The 19,440-nt window shown below is 49.5% G+C and overlaps 1 protein-coding gene across 1 annotated transcript in view; it reads left to right on the top strand.

The window, feature by feature from the left end:
* LARGE1 (LARGE xylosyl- and glucuronyltransferase 1) overlaps positions 1–19,440 on the top strand; it is a 583,936-nt gene that overhangs the window by 524,818 nt on the left and 39,678 nt on the right. The window contains exon 11 of the mRNA XM_060025562.1: positions 13,353–13,516. Within this exon, the coding sequence (XP_059881545.1) occupies positions 13,353–13,516 (164 nt within the window). The remainder of the gene's footprint in view (positions 1–13,352; positions 13,517–19,440) is intronic.

Genomic DNA, 19,440 nt, shown 5'->3' with positions numbered 1-19,440 from the left:
CTCCGTATGGGTGATTCCCGTGGTGCACTGCTCAATGCCTTAAAAGGGGAACTCCCTTTAAAAATGACTCACCGGCTCTTCCTACACCAGCTTCCCCTGGTGGGTCATCAGAGGGGAGAAGTCTTTGGTTGTCCCTCTCGGAATCTGTGACTGCATTTACTTGTTTAACACGCACGTGTGAGAGCCGGCCACCAGCCAGGCGCTATGCAGGGCACTGTGGTTGAAATCAGAGGCTGGCCCATATGCCCTATAGAAGGTGCTTGCCATGGACCAGTGTCAGGGGTGGCAAGAGAACAGTCTGCCCGGGTACAGGGAGGGCCATGAAGGAGAGAGCAGCCTTCTTTGAGGCTCACCTCAGCTGTCCCCCCAAACACTCCCCTTGATGCTGAGCCCACACCCACTACCTTTCTGCTCCTCCTACACCCCAGGCTCCCCCCACCCTCCTTGGGAAGGCCTTTGTACTTGCTTCCCAAGTCCTGGGACACCCAGACCACCCCCCAGCCTCGGGTAACCCTTAATGTCACTCTCTGTGATGTCCCATATTTTCTTTTCCTCAGTACGTACCTACTATCCACAGTTATTTGATTCATGTCATTTTTTCCGTCGTTTTTTCCCCAGATATAAGAGACTCTGCCTGTACCGTTCACCTCTGGGGTGCCCTCCCCTAGAATGGAAGCAGGCACATAACAAGCACTTAATAAATGTTTATGGACTGAACTGAACAAATAAGAGGGAAGAATGAAGGACCAGACACAAAGGAAGAGCAGATGAAGAAGTAGAGAGTTCGGAGAGAACGTGCTGGTAGTTTCTGTACTGGAGCAGAGGCATGTCAGGAGAGGGGCAGAGAATGAAGCTGACCGAAGGGCCTGGGCTGTGCTTAGGAGTTTAGACTTAATCCTGTCCGTAGTGAGGAGTCACCAAAGGGCTTTAATCCTGGTCACATTTACATTTGAGAAAAATCACTCCCACGTAGAGAATAGAACCGAAGGGGTGAGACTGGAGGCAGGGAGACCACTTAGAGGCCATTGCCGCATCCCAGGCCAAAAGATGGTGATGGGGCTCTGACCAGGGGCGGCGGCCACGGGGATGGAGAGGACAGATGGATTGTTTTGTGGGCGCTGAGAACAGGGGAGCAAGCGCAGCTGGCAGCCATAAACCGAGACGGCAGGTCCCTGTGCTCTGCTTCAGTCAGATGCCTCTGGCCGGGCAGGCCCGCAGCGGCAGGGGCTGGAGCAGGCAGAGAGTCTGTAACACCACAGCCAGGAATCGTGTCTCCGTGGGGAGTTCTACCCCTGATCCTTTGCAACATGCTGAGTGTTATCTGCAAACAGAGCCAGCGGGAAAGGGTAAGACCTCGTATCTGGCCCAAAGCGGAAGGCTCCCAGCCTTGGGGAAGAAGTCGTTGGAACTATGACAAGCGCACAGTTAGTGATCGTCTCAAAGACTGCAAGTCAGGGACCTCTCCATTGGACTGCAGATCTCAGATGGGAAGGGGATCTGGTGGCAGGGTCTAAGTCTCAAGACGCGTTCATCCATTCAGCGGATAAGTCGTTGAAATGGTCACCAGCCGCAGGGCTAGAGATCCTAGGCGGGGAGCGAGTGCAGATCGAAGCCTGACTCTCACAGTGCTTGTCTAGTGAGGGATGCAGGCAGGCACGGGGCTGTCATCCAGTGTGATAAGTGCCGGGACAGTGTGATGCTTTGAGAGCACACAAGAAGGGGAGAGCTGGTAGGTCAGGGAAGACTTCCTGCAGAAGGTGAAATTCCAAGGATGAATAAGGAGGAGTGAGAAGATATGGAGAGTGGCGGGAGCGGCACAGGCAGTGGAGACCAGAGGTGAACACGAGCATGGCATACTCGGCTTCCAGTGAAGCCAACGTGAGCACGTGGAGGGCTGCACAAGTGCATTTTTGTATTATTATGTCTTCACGGAGGTGACGATGATGATAAGGGTGTGAGCTCTCTGGTCATCCCAGATCGCTCATTTAATGGACATAGGACCTCGGAGAGGTCACGTGGATGCTCTGAGCCTTGGGTTCACCATCTGATAAATAACTGGGGACAGGGATGCCTTTGTCATAGTGTCTCATGGATAATGTATGTTACATCACCAAAAATAGGACACCCAGAACACAGTGTTCATTGAGAAGGGGGTTTATCACAAACCACAGTGCCCAACCTGTCTGATCATAGTCTGTCGTTCCACGAATGGGTTCTGGGATTTTAAGGTTTTTTTTCTAGGAAGGCCTGGCAGAGAGATGAACCTACAGAGTCACTTAGAAATCTGTGTATGAAGCATGGAAGGGGCTGTCACATTTGCTCTGGATCAGGCAATCCCAGGTAGATGTCTCCTCCAGCAGGAGACTCTGGGTGGGAGGGAGAGGCCATTTGGTTGGTCTTGGTGCCAGAAAGAGAGAGGGAGAGAGAAAAGAAAAAGGAAAAGAGGGAGGGAAGGAGCATGAATTCAGGAGGTTGGGGGATTCAACCCTTTAGGAAGCAGAAAACCCCATTTCCCAGCCTTTGTTTGGGGTGCTTGCTCCAGAACAAGATGGTTTTGTTTGGAAGAGCTCAGGCTCCAGCTGCGGCGTAGAATGACAGTAGCTGATGGGACATTGCCACTCCTGTCCCACAGTTTGTCTGGCCATCTCTCCCTGGAACCAATAAGTTAGTCTGTGTAATGCAAGAAGCATTCACTTGGCATTAGTTACTATACTTTGAGTGAAGTCGCAGTGGAAGCTAGAATTCTGTATATTAGCATTTCTCTCCCCTTTCCTCAGCAACCCGGCTGCTCAAGCGTAGCCCAGAAACTCTGGGACTCCACAGAACGCGGCTGGATAATCGTGGATATTCTCTACCCCCCAATCCGTGCAAAAATCCTTCTACAGTGTCTCTAACAGGCTTACATCTGGTTTCCACTGGAATCTTCCTAAGGACAGGGAGCTCACCACCTCCAGCAGCTTAGTTCACTGTTAGAAAGCTCCAGATGCTAAGCCCCTCCTCCTCATGTTGAGTTGAAAATCCCCCCTTCTGGAAAGAATCCATGAATCTGAGTCCTGTCCTTGGGTGCAGGAAAAAATAAGGATACCCTCTGTGGTCCCCAACAGCTGGGCAGATAGTGTAGCTTCCGTACAGCGTGTTATCCGGAAACATGTAACTCTCCCCAAGCATTGTATCTATAGAAGCCTGCTTTATCATCAAGAGTGCGTTGCTCCACCTCAGGGCGTGTTCCAGATAAGAGAAACTCACCTTTCTAAATGCAAAACCATTAACATATATGTTATTATAGATGTTTTCCAATTTGGATGGGAATCTTACTCAAGTACATGCCCTTCCTTAGTAACCAAAGTAGACCAAACTCAATTGACAATTTTCAGTGACTAAGGTTGCACTGAGTAGGCTGAGGGGGCGGGAATTGGCCAGAGGAGGGAAGATGCTGTTTATCCTGGCAGGAAATGGCCTCAGACTGTTTGCTGCTTATCCTGCAGATGCCTTTCTGACAGCTGTCACTTTCACTTCATCAGCTTCAGAACAGCCCTTTCTGGGCTCAACCCCCTGTTCATCCTTCCCGTGGCAGCCAAAAAAAGGAAAACCAGTGGTATTGAAGTCAGAAAGTCCAGTGGTAAAAGAATTATCCACTGTCATGTTAGAAGTTAAATTATGAAACATAGCAAACACCTAAAAAGTGGAAAAAAAGCAAAAAGACTGGATACCAATGAGTTTTCACATTTATATGTAATTATAAGTCAATAGACAAGTGTCTGCAGACTTGGAGTTCCCTTATCCGATGCCCACAGCAGACATCACTCGTTGATGACCCCAGTTGTCCATCTGGGCTCAGCCCCAACCCCAGTATCCTCACCAAGACAGTACTCCAGAGAACCAGTAACAATCCCCAAGCAATAACACGGGAGATGCGGGCATCCGTGCACTAGGCCTTCATCATTCTGTTCTCTCCTGCATGAGGAGAGCTGTCTGTGCTGCTCCAAGACCTTTCTCTGCTTCTTCTAGCCTTTGACAATTGGAGATTTCCTGCAGGGAAAGCAAAAGGGAAATGCAACTTTAATCTTCACCACAGTCAAGGGAAGGAGACGTTACGAGTCACTTTTCACAGATTAAGGAAACCAAAGCTCAGAAGAGATGAGTTACGTGCTCAAAATCAAGCAACTCCTACATGATGGGGCCATGATTGGAAACAGGGTCGCCCTAACTTTGAAGTCATAGACTGACCGAGGCCATGCTCCTCAAGTGGATGTAGATCCCTATTTAAAATTAACATAAGAGGAGCTACAAGTCATTCAGCGATTCTCCTAGCTGCTTTTACTTTATATCACTGTTCTTACGAACAGTATTCTTTTACGAACCCTGCAAGGTAGTTATTATTATCTTTACTTTTTAGAGGAGACAACGGAGGCTCAGCAATGTGAAATCAGAGGACAGGTTGGTGGCAGCTCTGGAACTGGTATCAGTCTTGCTGAGTAGTCTTTTTACAACTGCTGAAAACACTCCATGATCTAAAGTTGTAATACTTAACCCCAGTCCCAGCACCCCCATCTCCCAGAGCTCGTGCCTTTATTTTTCTCCATAGCACTTATCACCCATCGATGTATTGTATTCTGGACTTATTTATTTTGTTGGTTCTGTCTCTCCAACTAGAGTGTAAGCTCTGGGACTGCAGGGATGTCTGTCTGTTTCATTCATCAGTATATCTTTATGCCTATGAAAGACTGCCTGGTATGTGCTCGATAAATTTTGTAGAACCAATGAACATATTACAAGTCTTTGTCTTGAAGTATTTGTGGTACTCTGGAAAGAGCCCTGTACTTAAAATCAGAAAACCAGGCCCCGGGACTAGATCTATGCCTTCAAGTATAACTGTTGCCTTTCCTGAGCCTCAGTTTTCCCACCTGTAAAATGGTCAGTAAACAAACCCAGCCCAGGCTGGTATGTGCCTTGAAGGGCTTAAGGTATGCGAAGGGCTACAGGCCACAGGCTGTCTCCTTAGGAGTATTGGCCAGAAAGCTCGTCCTGGATGCCTTCCCATCCAGCTGCTCTCAGCCCCCTGCCTCACCTCTGAAATGAGGGCTTCCACGTTCAACCCCCTCGTGCTACAAGGGTGATGGGCCACCTGTGGGGTCACATCCCCTGATGCTAAGCTCACTAAGAAGAAAAGACAACGGCCTCACGGTGGCTCCGTGAGACGTTAAAAATAAGACACATGTAAACAGAAGCTACCAGGGAACAGATGGCTCTGTGGAAACAGCTGTATCCCAGAGAAACCCCAGAGAAACCCCAGAATGCGTTATTGTTCTCACGTGCGAGCCGCATGTCACCAGCCCTTTAATCACACAGTGGGCAGCAGAGCCCAGGGTGGATGGCGTCCAGAGCCCTACAACAGGCTGCCCGAGGCCAGCCTCCAGTGACTTTCCATGGCGTGTTAAGTTCCAGAGCCTGAAGCGTCAGTGTTTGCCTGGGTGGCCAGGAGAGGGGATAAAGGTGGGAGTCATGGTCCAGATACTCAGAGGGTGTGTCTGGGCCACAGGAATACATCCTTCCTTCGCACACCTAGGCTCTGGTTGTCACCTATCCAAACCCTCCAGGTGCTCGACTCTCCTGTGCCTTTGTCAGTCACAGCCCCCGCCCTCTTCTCCTTTCGGCTGAATCTTCCTCCCCTAACTGGCTCCTTGTGCGGTAGGTAAGAGGACAGCTCTGGAGCGAGACTGCCTTGCATAAGATGTTAGGAACACTCCCTTTGGGATTTCAGGCCACTCAACTCTCTGTGCCTCAGTTTTCTCACCTGTAAATGGGAATCAGTTAGGACTATTCCTACCTGGTAGGCTTGATGAGGATTAAGTAAGGTAAGGCAGGTCAGGAGCTTAGGTCAGTGTAGCACCTAGCACATCCCCCCGACCTTGAGTTTTGTTTTTTGTTTTGCGTTACACGGGCCTCTCACTGCTGTGGCCTCTCGCGCTGCGGAGCACAGGCTCCGGACGCGCAGGCTCAGCGGCCATGGCTCACGGGCGCAGCCGCTCCGCGGCATGTGGGATCTTCCCGGACCGGGGCACAAACCCGCGTCCCCTGCCTCGGCAGGCGGACTCTCAACCACTGCGCCACCAGGGAAGCCCCAACCTTGAGTTTTGTTTGCATTATGAATACACAGTTTTACAATTGCTGACTTCTTTGTTTCCCCACCCAGACTGTATAAACAATTTAAGTGCAGAAATGGGTTCATTCCCCATTCCTAGCACAGGGCTTGGCATAGAATGAGGGACTGTTAATTGTGTGCAGTGTACACATTAACACTGATAGCTGGGAGGGAGCAGACCATGCCTTTTTCTTATTTTCTCAGAGCCTCAGTCAGTGCTCAGCAGACTCTCTCTGAACCGTCACTGAATGGTCCTAAGGTCCATGCTTCTCCCCTCCCACGAAAGAATGAAAGTGGCCCATGGTTTGGTTTCCTTGGAAAACAGTGGTTTGGGTTCCTAGAATTTTGTTGATTAATATGCACAGCAGGCAACCAGCGAGCTAGTAATTTTTCTCTTCCTGTCCACGTGGTTTAATAAAACTTAACCACTTCATGGAAACCCCAAGGAAGAGCCCTGAGTTAGGTTCCAGGAGACGTGACTTAGAGCCCCAGCTTTTCTGTGCACATCCCTGGTGCTCCAGTTTCCTCATCCATCAACTGGGGGCAAGTGGCGGCCCTGCCAGTCTCCTGTAGACACTGGGAGGAACGGATGAAGAAATGGATATCCAGGCCACTGAAAGTGAAAGCTGAAAGTGTAAAGCAACACTCCTGAGTGTTATCTTATCCATCAGATGTTTCTGCCTGTTGTCCTAAAGGATCCAAAGGACAGGTGTCGAAAGAAGAAAGGGTGGCCTCAGAGACTCCTGACTTGGTCCGTTGTGCTGTCTTCATCACTTAGTGGCTGGAAGAGGTCAGGTAGGTGTGTTAGTTAAGGTAACACAAGCAGCCATAAAATGGACTCGGCAGACTGGAAGTTTATGACCCGCACGAAGTTCAAGCAGGTGTTCCTGATTGGCAGGCAGCTCTTCTCCAGGTTCGGGGCCCAGACTCCTTCCATCTTGTGCCTCTGCCCTCCACAGAGCATCCTCTACTGGGGGCTCTCGCTCTGGCTGACACAGAGAAGACTGTGCGTGAGACAGTCTTAAAAGTGGTACCTGTAGTGGCCAGAATCTGCCCACATTCCACTGACGCGGACTTGGCTACATGGTTCCCCTGCACCGCAGGAAGGTTGGAAACTCAGCCCGAGAGCAGAAGATCTCTGCCACTGAGGGAAGCACGTGATTCAATCCTCTGCAGTCACAGAACCATCTGGCATTAGACTAGAAAGATCCCCAGAGACTGCTGAACACGGCATCCTAGTGACTTGATTATGTACAAGAACTTGGAGGAGAGACACCTGGATGTGAATCTTGGCTACTCTGTTCATTCATTGTGTGACCTTGAACAAGTGGCTAAGGCTTTCTTTATAGACCTGGACTGCTGGTGGTCTCTAAGCCACGGTGACCATGAGTGTTAATGAGAAAGTGCCCACAGGGCTCTCACCCCTTACCTGGCCTAGTGAGGACGTGATCCTTGAAGCCAGAACTCTTTGTCTTGCTGTTGGGAGAAATGACTTGCTCAAGGTCACGTGGAAAATGAGGGCCAGAGGAATCAGGCCTCAGTGTCCACTTATCCCTATAATCTCTCCATGTCGTTTTTCCTGACTTCGAGCAGAGAAGTCCATCAGGCCAGAGCCCAGGGACACACTTCCCACCCATCTGAGTCCTCAGGCAGGACCAGCCATCATCTCTGGCAGCTCAGAGGTCAATCTAGGCCACTGCCCTTCAGGATGGGAAGAAATAAATGCAAACTGCTTAAAGGTCATTTGCCCTTAAGTCCAGATCTCCCTGTGCCTCAGCTGGCTGCCCAAGGAAGCAACTGAGCAAATGCATTTTATCTCAGGAGGAATCTGTCTTTTGTTTCTGTGACTTGCTTGTCAGGGGCCCCTGCTCCCCACGTGGCTGGAGTGGGCAGTGGCGGTAGCATTCAGACCCTGTTAACCCAAGTCACCCCAGCCCTGCCTTCCAGCTCAGCATCTCCCTGGAGAGATTACCTGGGTGAAAAAGAGGCAGGTTTCAAGCTGCTCTAGTCTCCTCCTTGGGATAACATCAGCCATGCAGTCAGCAATGATGAGCAGTCCTAGATTAGAATTTGAAAAGGTACATAATGCGATCATAATAACATCGCTGAGGTGTGTGTAGAACTCTACAGTTTACAAAGCACTTGTACATGCATTAGCTCATTTGAGAAAATTGCAGGGAATTACTTAAGTACAGAAAAGTATAAAGAAGCCAATAAAATTCATCTGTGAATCCACCACTCAGAGAAAAGCTTTGTTAACATTGTAACGTGTTCCCTTTGGTCTGTTTCTGGTTTGTTTGTCTTTTTGCTGTATTGGAATCTTACTGCATGTGCATTTTTATGGCCTGCTTTGTTCACACAGCGTTGTGTCTTCCACCAGCTCATTTGATCCTCACATCCATCCGCCAGGAGAGAAGTGATTGTGTTGTGAGATGTCCCTGGTGTGAGGTCCAAAGACTGGATTCACAGTCCAGACTGCTGCTGTCTAGCTGTAACTGGAAGATTATGGACACCTTCTGAGCCTCAGTTTCCTCTCTCGTAAAACGGAGCTCTGTGCTGAAGGATTAAATTAGTAAAGCAATGCACCTGCTTTAGCACTACACCGGGCGCGCAGTAGGTGCTCGGTCCATATTAGAGCAGAGGTGCAGAGCACCAGGTTGATAATCAATATAATATTAAAGCTCAAGGAAGACATCTATTTGGTCCAGAGTCCAATAGACTCTGACGTTTTATGTCTGACCTCATACCTGCTGTGCTTTCCACAGTACCCAGTGTGGTTGGTAAATGGCAATGTTACCTAGGTCCTATCCGTTGAGCACTGTGATGGCCACAGGTGACCTGGGGATGTGGCTGCCATTGAACCACGTTGGTACCGTGAAGTTCATAGATGGAGGCGCCTTATCCCCCGGGACTGCTGGTAGACCCTGCCAGCTAGGGCAGCCATACTTTGGTAGCTCTAGGAGCATTTTCATTGGTCACTGTTCCCTTTCTTAATATGCTGTGGCTCTGAATGTATCCAACAGAGTCTTGCTGGGCACTCAAGATGCACTAGGTGTTCTGGGTTCAGGGGATTCAGAGATGGATGGGATACAGTTCCTGCCTTTAGGAGCCCACGCTATGGGCGCTTTCCAGAAAATGGCTCTTGGAGCTATTTACCTTGGAATGTCATTTTCCCCAACTCAAGGGTACTGCCAGTGTAAGGCTAAGGGGGAAGAGAGAACCCCGTAACACATGCATTTCTCGTGTTCTGGTCACTAATTTCCTTTCTCATGTGATGAGGATAAACTTTTTCGAAACCTCATCAAAGAAACACCCTTTGCTCCACACGCAGGTGTCTGGCCGTGCTCACACACAGACATGCATACACATCCTCACAGGCTTCCTCTCTCTCTTCACTGGACTGGAAGCCATGCACTCTTATCAGCATATTAAAAATACAACACAAAACAAATACCCACCAAACAGCCCTGCTTTTGCAAAGAACTTGACAGACATTTATTCTCTAAGGGGCAGTAGTTACTTGTTTTCTTCAGCAGGGTGGGTGAGAAAGGGAAGGTGGGTGTCGGTTGGTTCCGTTTCCTCCTGGCAGACAACACTGCAACTTCCAGGCATATTTGAGTTCAAGGAGAAAGACATTGGGACTCTCTCGGACACTCATGAAACAGAAGGTGACCCAGCCTTATCCAGCCCCTCTTCCCCTGCCCTCCAGACCCTTGCCATGCCATCTCCTTCAGGTGACGTTTCAGCACACGTCCACCTAGGTGTCTCCGGGAGCCCAGGAATCTCCCTTTCCTAATTGTGATCACAACCACGATAATAGATGACGTTGTTGAGTCACTCCAAACACTGTGCTCTTCATATGCAGCATCTCCTGGAATCCTCCTGCCATCCCCTGAGGTAGCTACTGTTATTATCTCCATTTTACAGGTGAGGAAATTGAGGCTCAGAAGGGTTAAATGATTCACCCACTCTCCCCAGATTTCATGGACAGGATTGGGATCGAAGCAGTAACCTCAGCCCCTGTCCTGTGTCTGTTTCTTGACCTGAGGCTAAACAAGCATCTTTTCTGGAGAGGCAGCTTGGTGGTCCAGGGACAGAGACCCAAGTTCGACCTCCCTGGGTGATCTCAAGATCTCCAAACAGTTTCCTCCACTGTCAAGTGAGGGTTTGACACATGCCTTACTGGATGGCTCTAAGGACAAGAAGTCAAGCACACCTAGCACCTTGCACGGAGCCCAACACATGCTTGTTTGCTGGACACAACCTTTTCAGCTGTCACAGAACCTCAAACTGCAAATATAGGAGCCAATGATGGGCATAAGAATGACAAGCTTCTATGCATAACGTTAGAGAATACAAAAGGGAAATGACACGGACAGACCTTAACTTCAGTGACCGCAGCCTTCTTGTGTGCGGCAGGTATTTCTCATGCACACAGCACACGCGTATTGAGCACCTGTCCTGCGGTGGGCACGGTGCTGGGGGCAATGGTGAAGTGTCACAGTCTCGCCAGGGAAGTTGCTCTTAAACAATTTCAGTTCAAACTAGCAAGTGCTTTGGTGGAATTACGGGTTCAGTGCTCTTAGATCACAGAGAAGAAATGGAGTAGCCCTACCTGGCAGGGCCCATAAAGGTTTCACAGAGAAGGTACCATTTAAGCTGAATCTTGAAGGTCAATAGAAAGTCCCAGGTGGGGAAGAGTGGGTGAGGTGAGGGAGGGTGTGGCAGAGAGGGAAGATGGGCCAAGTCACGGAGGCGTGGGAGGGAATGCAGGTTTGGGGAGCAGAGGGAAGACCGTTGGTGTAAGGCAGAGTACGTGGGGATTGATGGGTCAGAGGGAGAGTATACGATTGTCAGTGAGGATCTGGGTTTAGTCCTGCAGGCCAGAAGGCGTCACCTGGCTCCTAGGATCTTAGGTGGAATGAGAGTTCCAGCTCCTAGCCTTATAGCAAGTAGCTACCCTGCTGCCATAGAGGGAATCTTCAAATAGGCAAGGACATCGAATTGGACTTGAAAAGCTGAAGAGTATCCGTGATCGCATCCTTCTTAAAGGTTAAAAATGTCAAAGATAGCTGAAAACGTCTCATAGATCACTTGGATCACAACCAGTTCCCCGAGTGGCCTTTGGGAACATATGGGTGCATCTGGAGTTGTACGCAGCCGTCTGGAGAATCCTGCGAACATTTATTGGGCTGGGGCCCTGGAAACCAACCGCCCTGTGGGACAGACTCACCCAGTGAAAAGGTACCCCACACAAAATGCCAATGACACTGCCTGTTATCTAGTGGTCCAAACCCCTAAAACCTCAGTGGTGTGCCGTGAGAAGTGTTTATGGATGCAGCTCTACTGACCTCGGCCAGGCTTGCTCACGTGATAGGCAGCTGGGGAGACTCCACTCTGCTCCAGCTGTCTCTCTTCCCCCAGCAGGCTAGCCAGGCATTTTCCCAAGAAAGCATGCACTTCCTCTCGAGCCCTAGCCTCAGGATTGGGGCTTTCCCCTCCATTCTGTCTGCCAAAGCAAGTCACAGGTCCGGCCCAGATTCAAGGATTAAAGACATCGGCTTTGCCTCTGTAGTGGGCAGCACCAAAGGTCGCATGACAAAGGGGAAGGATATGGGGGAGGGGGCAGTGAAGAAACTGGAGCATTTAATGCAGTCAGCTGTCAGCACACATCTTGAGAAATAATCTCAGAGCTTAACCTGTCAAGGCAGTGGTCTTTTTTTTTAATAAATTTATTAAAAAAAACAAAATATTAAACAAAAAAGAAAAAAGTCTTTTTTCAGAAATACAGACAGAAAAATTACAACATCAGCATGGTCTTAATATAAAGCAAACTAAAATTTACCATGACTTTGAACTACTGGTAGAGAATAAAGAAGGAAAATCCATTTGACCTTAACAGTAAAATCATTGGAACTGGAGACAAAAGAATAATCATAGCACATCACCTAGTTCAAAGCAGTGGTCTTAACTGATAGGTCATAAAGGAGTGAGTGAATATATTTTCTTGTTGGTTTAGAGATTTTATATATCTTCTTTTTGGAAAAATGTTCTGTTGCATTCAGCTCTTAATAACTCTAGCCATGTAAAGTTTAATCTATATTCAACTATATGTCATCATGGGACGGACAAGGTTCATGTAAGAGAAGAAATATTGGAAGCAACCGTGTGACCTTTGGCAAATTATTATTTTCTTTAAATACGTTTTATTGAAAAACAATTTGCCTATGATAAATCCACCCGTTCTGAGTGTACATGTATTTTCACAAATGTGTACACCCAGATAACCATCACTCTGAGCATGACGTAAGACATTCCCATCACCCGAAAAAGTTCTCTCCTGCCTGTTCCCAGCCCATTCATTCTGCTACCGCACGTCCACTGATTGAATTTCCGTAACTGTCGAAGTTCTTTTACTTGTTCGTTGCAATTTTTCACCTATAAGGCAAGCACAGTCAGTCCCACCTGCCTGGGAGGGATATTGTATATCGGCAGATCTGGAAACCTGTATATCTGCACCTGCTTATGTGAAGTGCTAAGTTCCCAGTTCCCTGTTAGCAGGACAGCTCACTCTTTCGCTAGTTGGGTAGGAAGGAGAATAGGAGAGGTAAGTAAAGAACTCCTACAAGCAGATTAATAAAGTAAAAGATGTCAGAGCCTTAGAAGAGAGGGAGAAGAAGAGTGGGTACTGAGACTGATTGAACTTGGATGAAATGAAAAGAAAAGATGTTTTGTTTCGTTTATGGGTTTGCGTTTTCTTTCCAATACCTGGTACAGAGGTTGAAATCTGTAGCTCTGGAGAGAGAAAAGCGCCAGGTCACACACAGGTACTGCTCCGTTTGGTTCCCGTTACTCTGTTCATAGACGACAGTTCCCCCGTTATTTGCAATTGTTGTGCTGGGTCATGAAGGAAAACGTTTTTTGTTTTGTATAAGGACTTCGTGGTTGCTTATGCATTTGTCAGTGCCGCCACCATCACTGTTGGCTCAGAGCGTCTCATTCCTCAGAGGGTGAGGCAGCTGCCCTTTATCATCACCTCTTTGAAATCAGATTAAATTGCAGAGGAAAATGAAAACAGGATCCTGTCCTTCTCTGATTGGCCCATCAGTAAGGTCCAATGGGTAACAAACTCAGGGGAGGACAGGGCACAACAGACAGGCCCCCTCGGGGATTTTCTTCTTGTTTCCAAACCCTCTTGCCTACCTTTCAGCTCCAGAAGCAGCTCTCTGAGCTGGATGAGGACGACTTGTGTTATGAGTTCCGGCGAGAGCGTTTCACCGTCCACCGAACCCACCTGTACTTCTTGCATTACGAGTATGAGCCCACTTCAGACAACACGGACGTCACCCTGGTTGCTCAGCTCTCCATGGACAGGTAAGCAGACGGGCCCTCACCCTCCACACAGTCCCCTTGCCGCTGCCCTTCACCCAGTCGAATGGAGAAGGGAGAGGTGGCCTCACAGGCTTAGAACATCGAAGCCTGATAAGATAGGGCTTCTGTCTCATCCCCTCTCCAGCACTGAGAACCAAGGGCTCCTGTCTTCTGATGGTGCTGGTTGTTTGTGAGGGTGAAGAATTGATTCTAAAAAAATAGAGCTCTACTCACCTTACCTCAAGGAAAGGGGGAGTGTATTATAGGGAAACACATGGACTGGACCCACAGTTGCTGCTGGAAAGCAATTCTGTTTGTTTTCCTTATATACGTGTTGATGCAAGCATCACTCCTGGAGCCTTTATCAGGAAGTACTGATGTGATCCCTGCCCTCATGTGGCATATGGTCTGTTGCACTGATCCTCAACCTTGACTGGGGACAAATCGAATCACCTGAGGAACTTTTAAAACAAATTCATGGTCAGGTTCCATTGCAAACCAGTTAAGTAAGAATCTTTGTGGGGTGGAGACCTTGAATTGTTTTGAGTTTGCCATGTGCAGCCAGCATTGAGAAAATGGGACTAGCGGTATAAAAACAGTCAATAATTAAGTCGAATGATTATAATTGTGGTGAGTGCTTTGAAGGATGAAATACATATTATCAGTGTCAAGGGAGAGACCTTCTTTCGGTGGCATGGTCAGGAGAGGTCTTTCTAAGGAGAGGACATTTCTGCAGAGACTTGAGGAGGAGAAAAGGAGTTAGGTAGGTGAGTTGCTGAGAAAAGTTTTCCAGGCAGACAAAAGAGCAAGTGCAAAGGCCCTGCAGTAGGAAGGGCCTCGTGTATTCAGACACCTGATAGAAGACCAGTGTGACTGAAGCATCACTTGAGAGGGGGCTTGAGGGGAAAGTTGCATGAGGTTAAGTTTATAAACATTAGAAACTCATGAAATATTTGGATTTTACTCTAAACGTGGTTGAGAACCTATTGTAGAAATTTCACAGAGTTTTATGCTGTAATTTATATTTTTGAAAACATCTCTCTGGCTGCCAGGAGGCGAATGGATTCAAAGCCTTTCAGGGCTCTGCAGTTTTTCTGTACCTGGCCGTCCTATGTGCCTTGTGCGCACCTCGGCTAACCAGCTTCCTCTTTGATTTACTGATGTCCACAGTGGCTGCCCTTGCCCTAGTTTCCTTCATGTCATTCCCCCTCGACTCCCACAATTAGGAAGGGAGTTTGATGGTCTCATTCTGTCTTTGAGCCACTTTGGAGATGCCTGTCCAGCCTGTGGATGAGATTCCATGGGGTCGTGTTAGGATTAAATGAGTTAACGCCTGTAAAGTGCTGAGGACAGGACGTGGCACTTAGTAAGTGTTCAATAAATGTCACTTGTGATTAGTCATGAGTGATTGAAGAATGAGTGAACAAACAAAGGAACAGCACTGGGACACGAAAAGGCTCACGGACAGGAAGCAGTCTGGGAGTTCGGGAGAGTGAGGGCGACCTTGCCTCCGGAGGCAGCCGGGAATGATGCGTGCTGAGAGCGGCTGTGGAAGCAGGTTCCTTTTTGCTCTGTGAGTCCCTCTGCTTATTAGCAAATGACGGCTCACAGAATTAAATGGCTTCATGGCTAGTGGTTTCCTGGAGATGCACAGCCTCCGGGACACCTGTACAGAAACTCAGAGAATTTGCTGACCGTAACAGGTAACAAAGACCAAACGGGGTAAGGAGGACAAGCACAGAGCTTCTGGCTCCAGCTGGGTCCTTGCCCTGCTGTGTCATCTCAGGAGAGGTCTTTCCTTCCCGTGGCCTCACTTTTCTCAAGATACTATGTAAGCATCTATTAGAATCACGTGCCAGCCTCTTGTGGGGCTGGGGCTACGTAACCCTGTTTCTGCCTTCAAGGAATATGTAGTGTATTCAGAGTTCAGACCATGTATTCGTTTTCTATTGTGCAGTAAATCACCACGGACTTGGCAGCTTTAGAAACACATTTTTTTTTTTTTTTTTACTTTGACAGTGTCTGGGTCAGGAGTCTGGATGTGTTAGCAGGTTCTCTGCTTGCGGTCCGAGGCCTGAAATCCAGGTGTTGGCTGGGCTGCAGTCTCGTCTCGGAGTCAGAGTGCACTTCTAAGCTCATTCAGGCTTTGGCAGGATTCAGCTCCAGGACCGAGGTCCCCGTTTCCTTGCTGGCTGTTAGGTGGGGTCCTTCTGAGCTCCTGGGGGCCACCCTCAGGTCTTAGCCGTGTGGCCCTCTGAGCATAGCAGCTTACTTCTTCAAAGCCAGCAGGAGAATCTCTCCAGTCTGTTAGTCACAGGAGTAATATCCCATCGTATTACCAGGTTCCGCTCGCACTCAAGGGAGGGGTGCTACAGGGTGATACACCAGGGCAGGGGCAGGAGTCTTGGGGCCAGCTTAGAAGTCTGGCGGGCACAGGCAGGGAACAGGTTCTGACCACAGAGGGATGCTCCAGGAGGAGCCCGCCTCCTGGCTGGGGCAGAGAAAGGAAGAGAGCGCATGTCCCCGAGGGAGGCTGAGTGGACTGACAGTAGAAGGCTCGTAGGGAGAGGAGCCCCCTGCCAGCCCCCAGGTAGAGCGTGCAGCATATCCACAGGATGGAGAGGATGCCAGGCCCTCTGGGGCACACACGGTTAGAGCTTAGGTGCTTGTGCTCAGGGTGAGGGTGAGGAGAGCAAAAGATCTCGGCCAGGTAGGCAGGGCTTGGGGAAACCGGGAGAGGTGGGCGGCCCTTCCAGCTCAAACCTGCCAGGCTCCCAGTGAGGCTCCATGAGGGACTGGCCTAGACCAGTGTCCCAAGTCACCCCTCCCCTTCCTTATCAGCCTGGGCGTACACACCCTTCCCCGCCAAGCACAACAGCAAGTCACCCGCCATAACTGCCGCTCTTCACGTTTATTTTTCCTTCTCCTCTGTGCCATTTAAAATGAAAACAAAACCTAATCCTTAATATTCATGCTGCATGATGGTCTAGATGGGTCTTCTGTTCTCCAGGCGGCATAAATGTATCTCAGTCGCCTCAGACGAGGCACCTGAAGTCCAGATACTATGATCTGGCCAGGTGAGTGAGTTCCAGGTGACCCCAGGTTCCCATCAGAGCATCCTGGTTTTCCTTGGTCACGTTCACGACTGCTATTCGTACATTCAGCTTGTCACCAAGATATTCTTCATCAAGATCAGTAGCCAGTGGTCACCTGCAAACTCAGGTGAAGATGTGAGAATCTCTGGGAAAGCCCTGGGACATATTTACATTCAGTCAGTACTTGCTAGGTCTGTGTTCTCTGACCACAGCATCTGCACATGGTAGGTATTTAGGAGAGAGAACGTGATGTAGGGGGGAAAAAAAGAGAGGAAGACTTGGGTTCGAAGTCGAGTTGTACCACTTCCTAACCGTGTGAATTTGGGCAAGTTATTCAGGCTGTTTGAGCCTCACTCTACTTACCTGTGAAGTGGCAGTAATATCGTCAGGTTCACAGATTGCTGTCTGCGTTTTATAAAGTGAGACGCTGCAAAGTGCCCAGTGATTAGCACGTGGGCCACGAATGTTAGCACACGTTCCTTAATGTTTTTCACCTTTATGCTGGCTATGACATTTGCTACCCGGAATTTACAAACAATTAGAAGACAAACATTTTTAATTATTAACAACTCAAATCCATCCTTATGTATACGCTTGTTATTAACAAAAGAATACAGGCAGGACAGAGCCCCTCTTTCTGTGGCCAGCCCGAAGCATCCAGCCTGGGCTGCAGGAAACCCGGCAGGACCTCCCCTCCCAGCCGGCTTAAAAGAAAGCCCCGGCACCTCTCACATCTGCTGCAAACACTAACCTCAGACGCCTTCCCTTCAGAGCACACACATCCCCCAGCATGGCAGGCGTGCGATCCCCTGACACGCTGTGACAAGTAGTGCCATCCAGACAATACCTCAGAGAACCCAAGGAATTCCACACCCTAGCAAGAGACACTTAGCGGGACATAATCAAAAATTCTAAAGCAGCCGCACAGGTGGATGAAGGCGGCAGAAATTCCTCCTTCCACGCCGCCATCCCACATATCCAATTATGATGCTGCAGGCTGACTGGTGCCTGCTGGATTGATTTTTAATTGAAGAAACATTTCGGGTGTGTTTGTAAACCTTTGAGTCAGAAGTAGGCCCTACGTGAGTGCCACAACGAATTAGGGGAGGCAGCGTGCAGGCTCCCGTGCCCAGCTCCCTGTAGAATTCCGTTCAGAAAGAATGAACGTTGCCTGCTGCAGCTGTGGATCTGGGAGGGCTGCTCCTCACACAGGCGCTCGCTCAGGAAGCTTCCCTCCCATCCCAGCAGCGGACGAGAATGGTTGAAAGGACAAAGCGGGCTGGCTAGGAGGCATCCTGATCGCAGCATCCTGGCCACCTGGCCGGGAGACGCTTGCTCGGTTTCCTGCTCCTTGGATGAAGTCCTTGAAGTACCAGCTACAGTTCCAGGGAATCGTGTGGCTGACGGGCCTTCTCTCTGTTTTCTGCAAGCAGGGGAAAGGGAACGTGAGCTGGGGTCCCATCCTGTAGGTCCCATCCCTCCGCCGGCAGCACAGCATCTTCTGGGAGTTTGTTAGAACACAGATGCACGGACCCCATCCCAGGCCTGCCGAACAGGAATCTCTACAGTGGGTCCCAGGGATCTGGGTTGTAATAAGCCTCCCAGGTGATCCTGAGCCAGCTGAAGCTGGGAAAGCATCGTTCTAGAGAGTGCAAGTTACTCCTTTCCCCATGCAACAGCCAGGGCGCTCTTAATCTGGTCACATCATGCTTTCTCAGTGCCTTGAGAACAGTATTAGAGCTGTCCACCGTGACCTTGAAGGCCCCGTATGACCCGGCACCTGCCCAGCCCCCAAAGCCTCTCCTTCTGCCCCGCACTTGCCTGTGTGCCATCCACACTGGTCCTGTTTCTTCTTTCTTGAGCGTGCTAAGCTCTGTATCCCAAGGGCTCTTCCCTCTTCGTGGAAAGCTTTCCACCCAGGCTTTCTCAAGGCCAGTCCTTCTCATTATCCGGGGCTCACACCGACCTCTCCTGCAGGCCTGCCCTCACCGTCCCCCTTTATCCTGTTTCCTGTTCTGCTGCCCCTCTGACACTCAGTTCACTCTGAACTTCCCTTGGTTTGTTTACTTCTTCTCTCGAGAAGTGCAGGAACCTTGTCTTTCTCGTTCCTTCTGGGGACAATGCCTGCACGTTGCACATACTCACAGGATAGTTGCTGGAGGACCACGTGTTCCAAAGGGAGGAGCTGAACGTGAGGAGGAAATCACAGCTGTCATGTACGAGTGCTGCTGCACGGCCAGCCCTGTGACAGACACTTGAGAGTCATGAGTAAGCAGGCTGTTCACACGGCGGCGCTCGCGAGGTTCCGAGAGCAGCTCCGGGCAAGCCCCACCACACAAGCCCTTTTCAGCGCCCCTGCCTGTGTCATGTTGCCAATGCCCCATGGCCCAAAGCATGTCCCATGGCCAGCCCAGAATCAGCGTGGCAGAGGGTATTACCAAAAGGTGTAGATGGATAGCGGGAGAGGAATTTGTAGCCATTCTGTCGTCGACAAAGGTATTATTATCCCCTCTAGGCATATGTGGAAGTGGAAGCCCAAAGAACTATCGTCACTTGCCCAGAGATACTGACACAGGTCAGAGTTCAAACCCAGTTCTGCCTGAGCCCAGAACCCACAGTTGCCCTCTGTACCCTGCAGCCTGCCTTGCGCTGTGTACCAGATTGGAGTTGTCTGCCTTGTAGGGAGTGGGTTCCCCATTCCAGCAGAGGCTGAGTGGCCACCTGCCCAGGCTGCTTGGCCAACTGACATTCTAGAATTCCTTCCAACCCCAGTCTTTTAGGTTTCAAATCAGCCATCTCCCTGCCTGCTCCCTTTCACCTACACAGACTGTC

The sequence above is a fragment of the Delphinus delphis genome, chromosome 11 (genome assembly GCF_949987515.2).
Source record: "Delphinus delphis chromosome 11, mDelDel1.2, whole genome shotgun sequence".
NCBI lineage: Eukaryota > Metazoa > Chordata > Mammalia > Artiodactyla > Delphinidae > Delphinus > Delphinus delphis.
The sequence above is the reverse complement of the archived record's forward strand: the minus strand, read 5'-3'. Positions and strand labels throughout refer to the sequence as shown.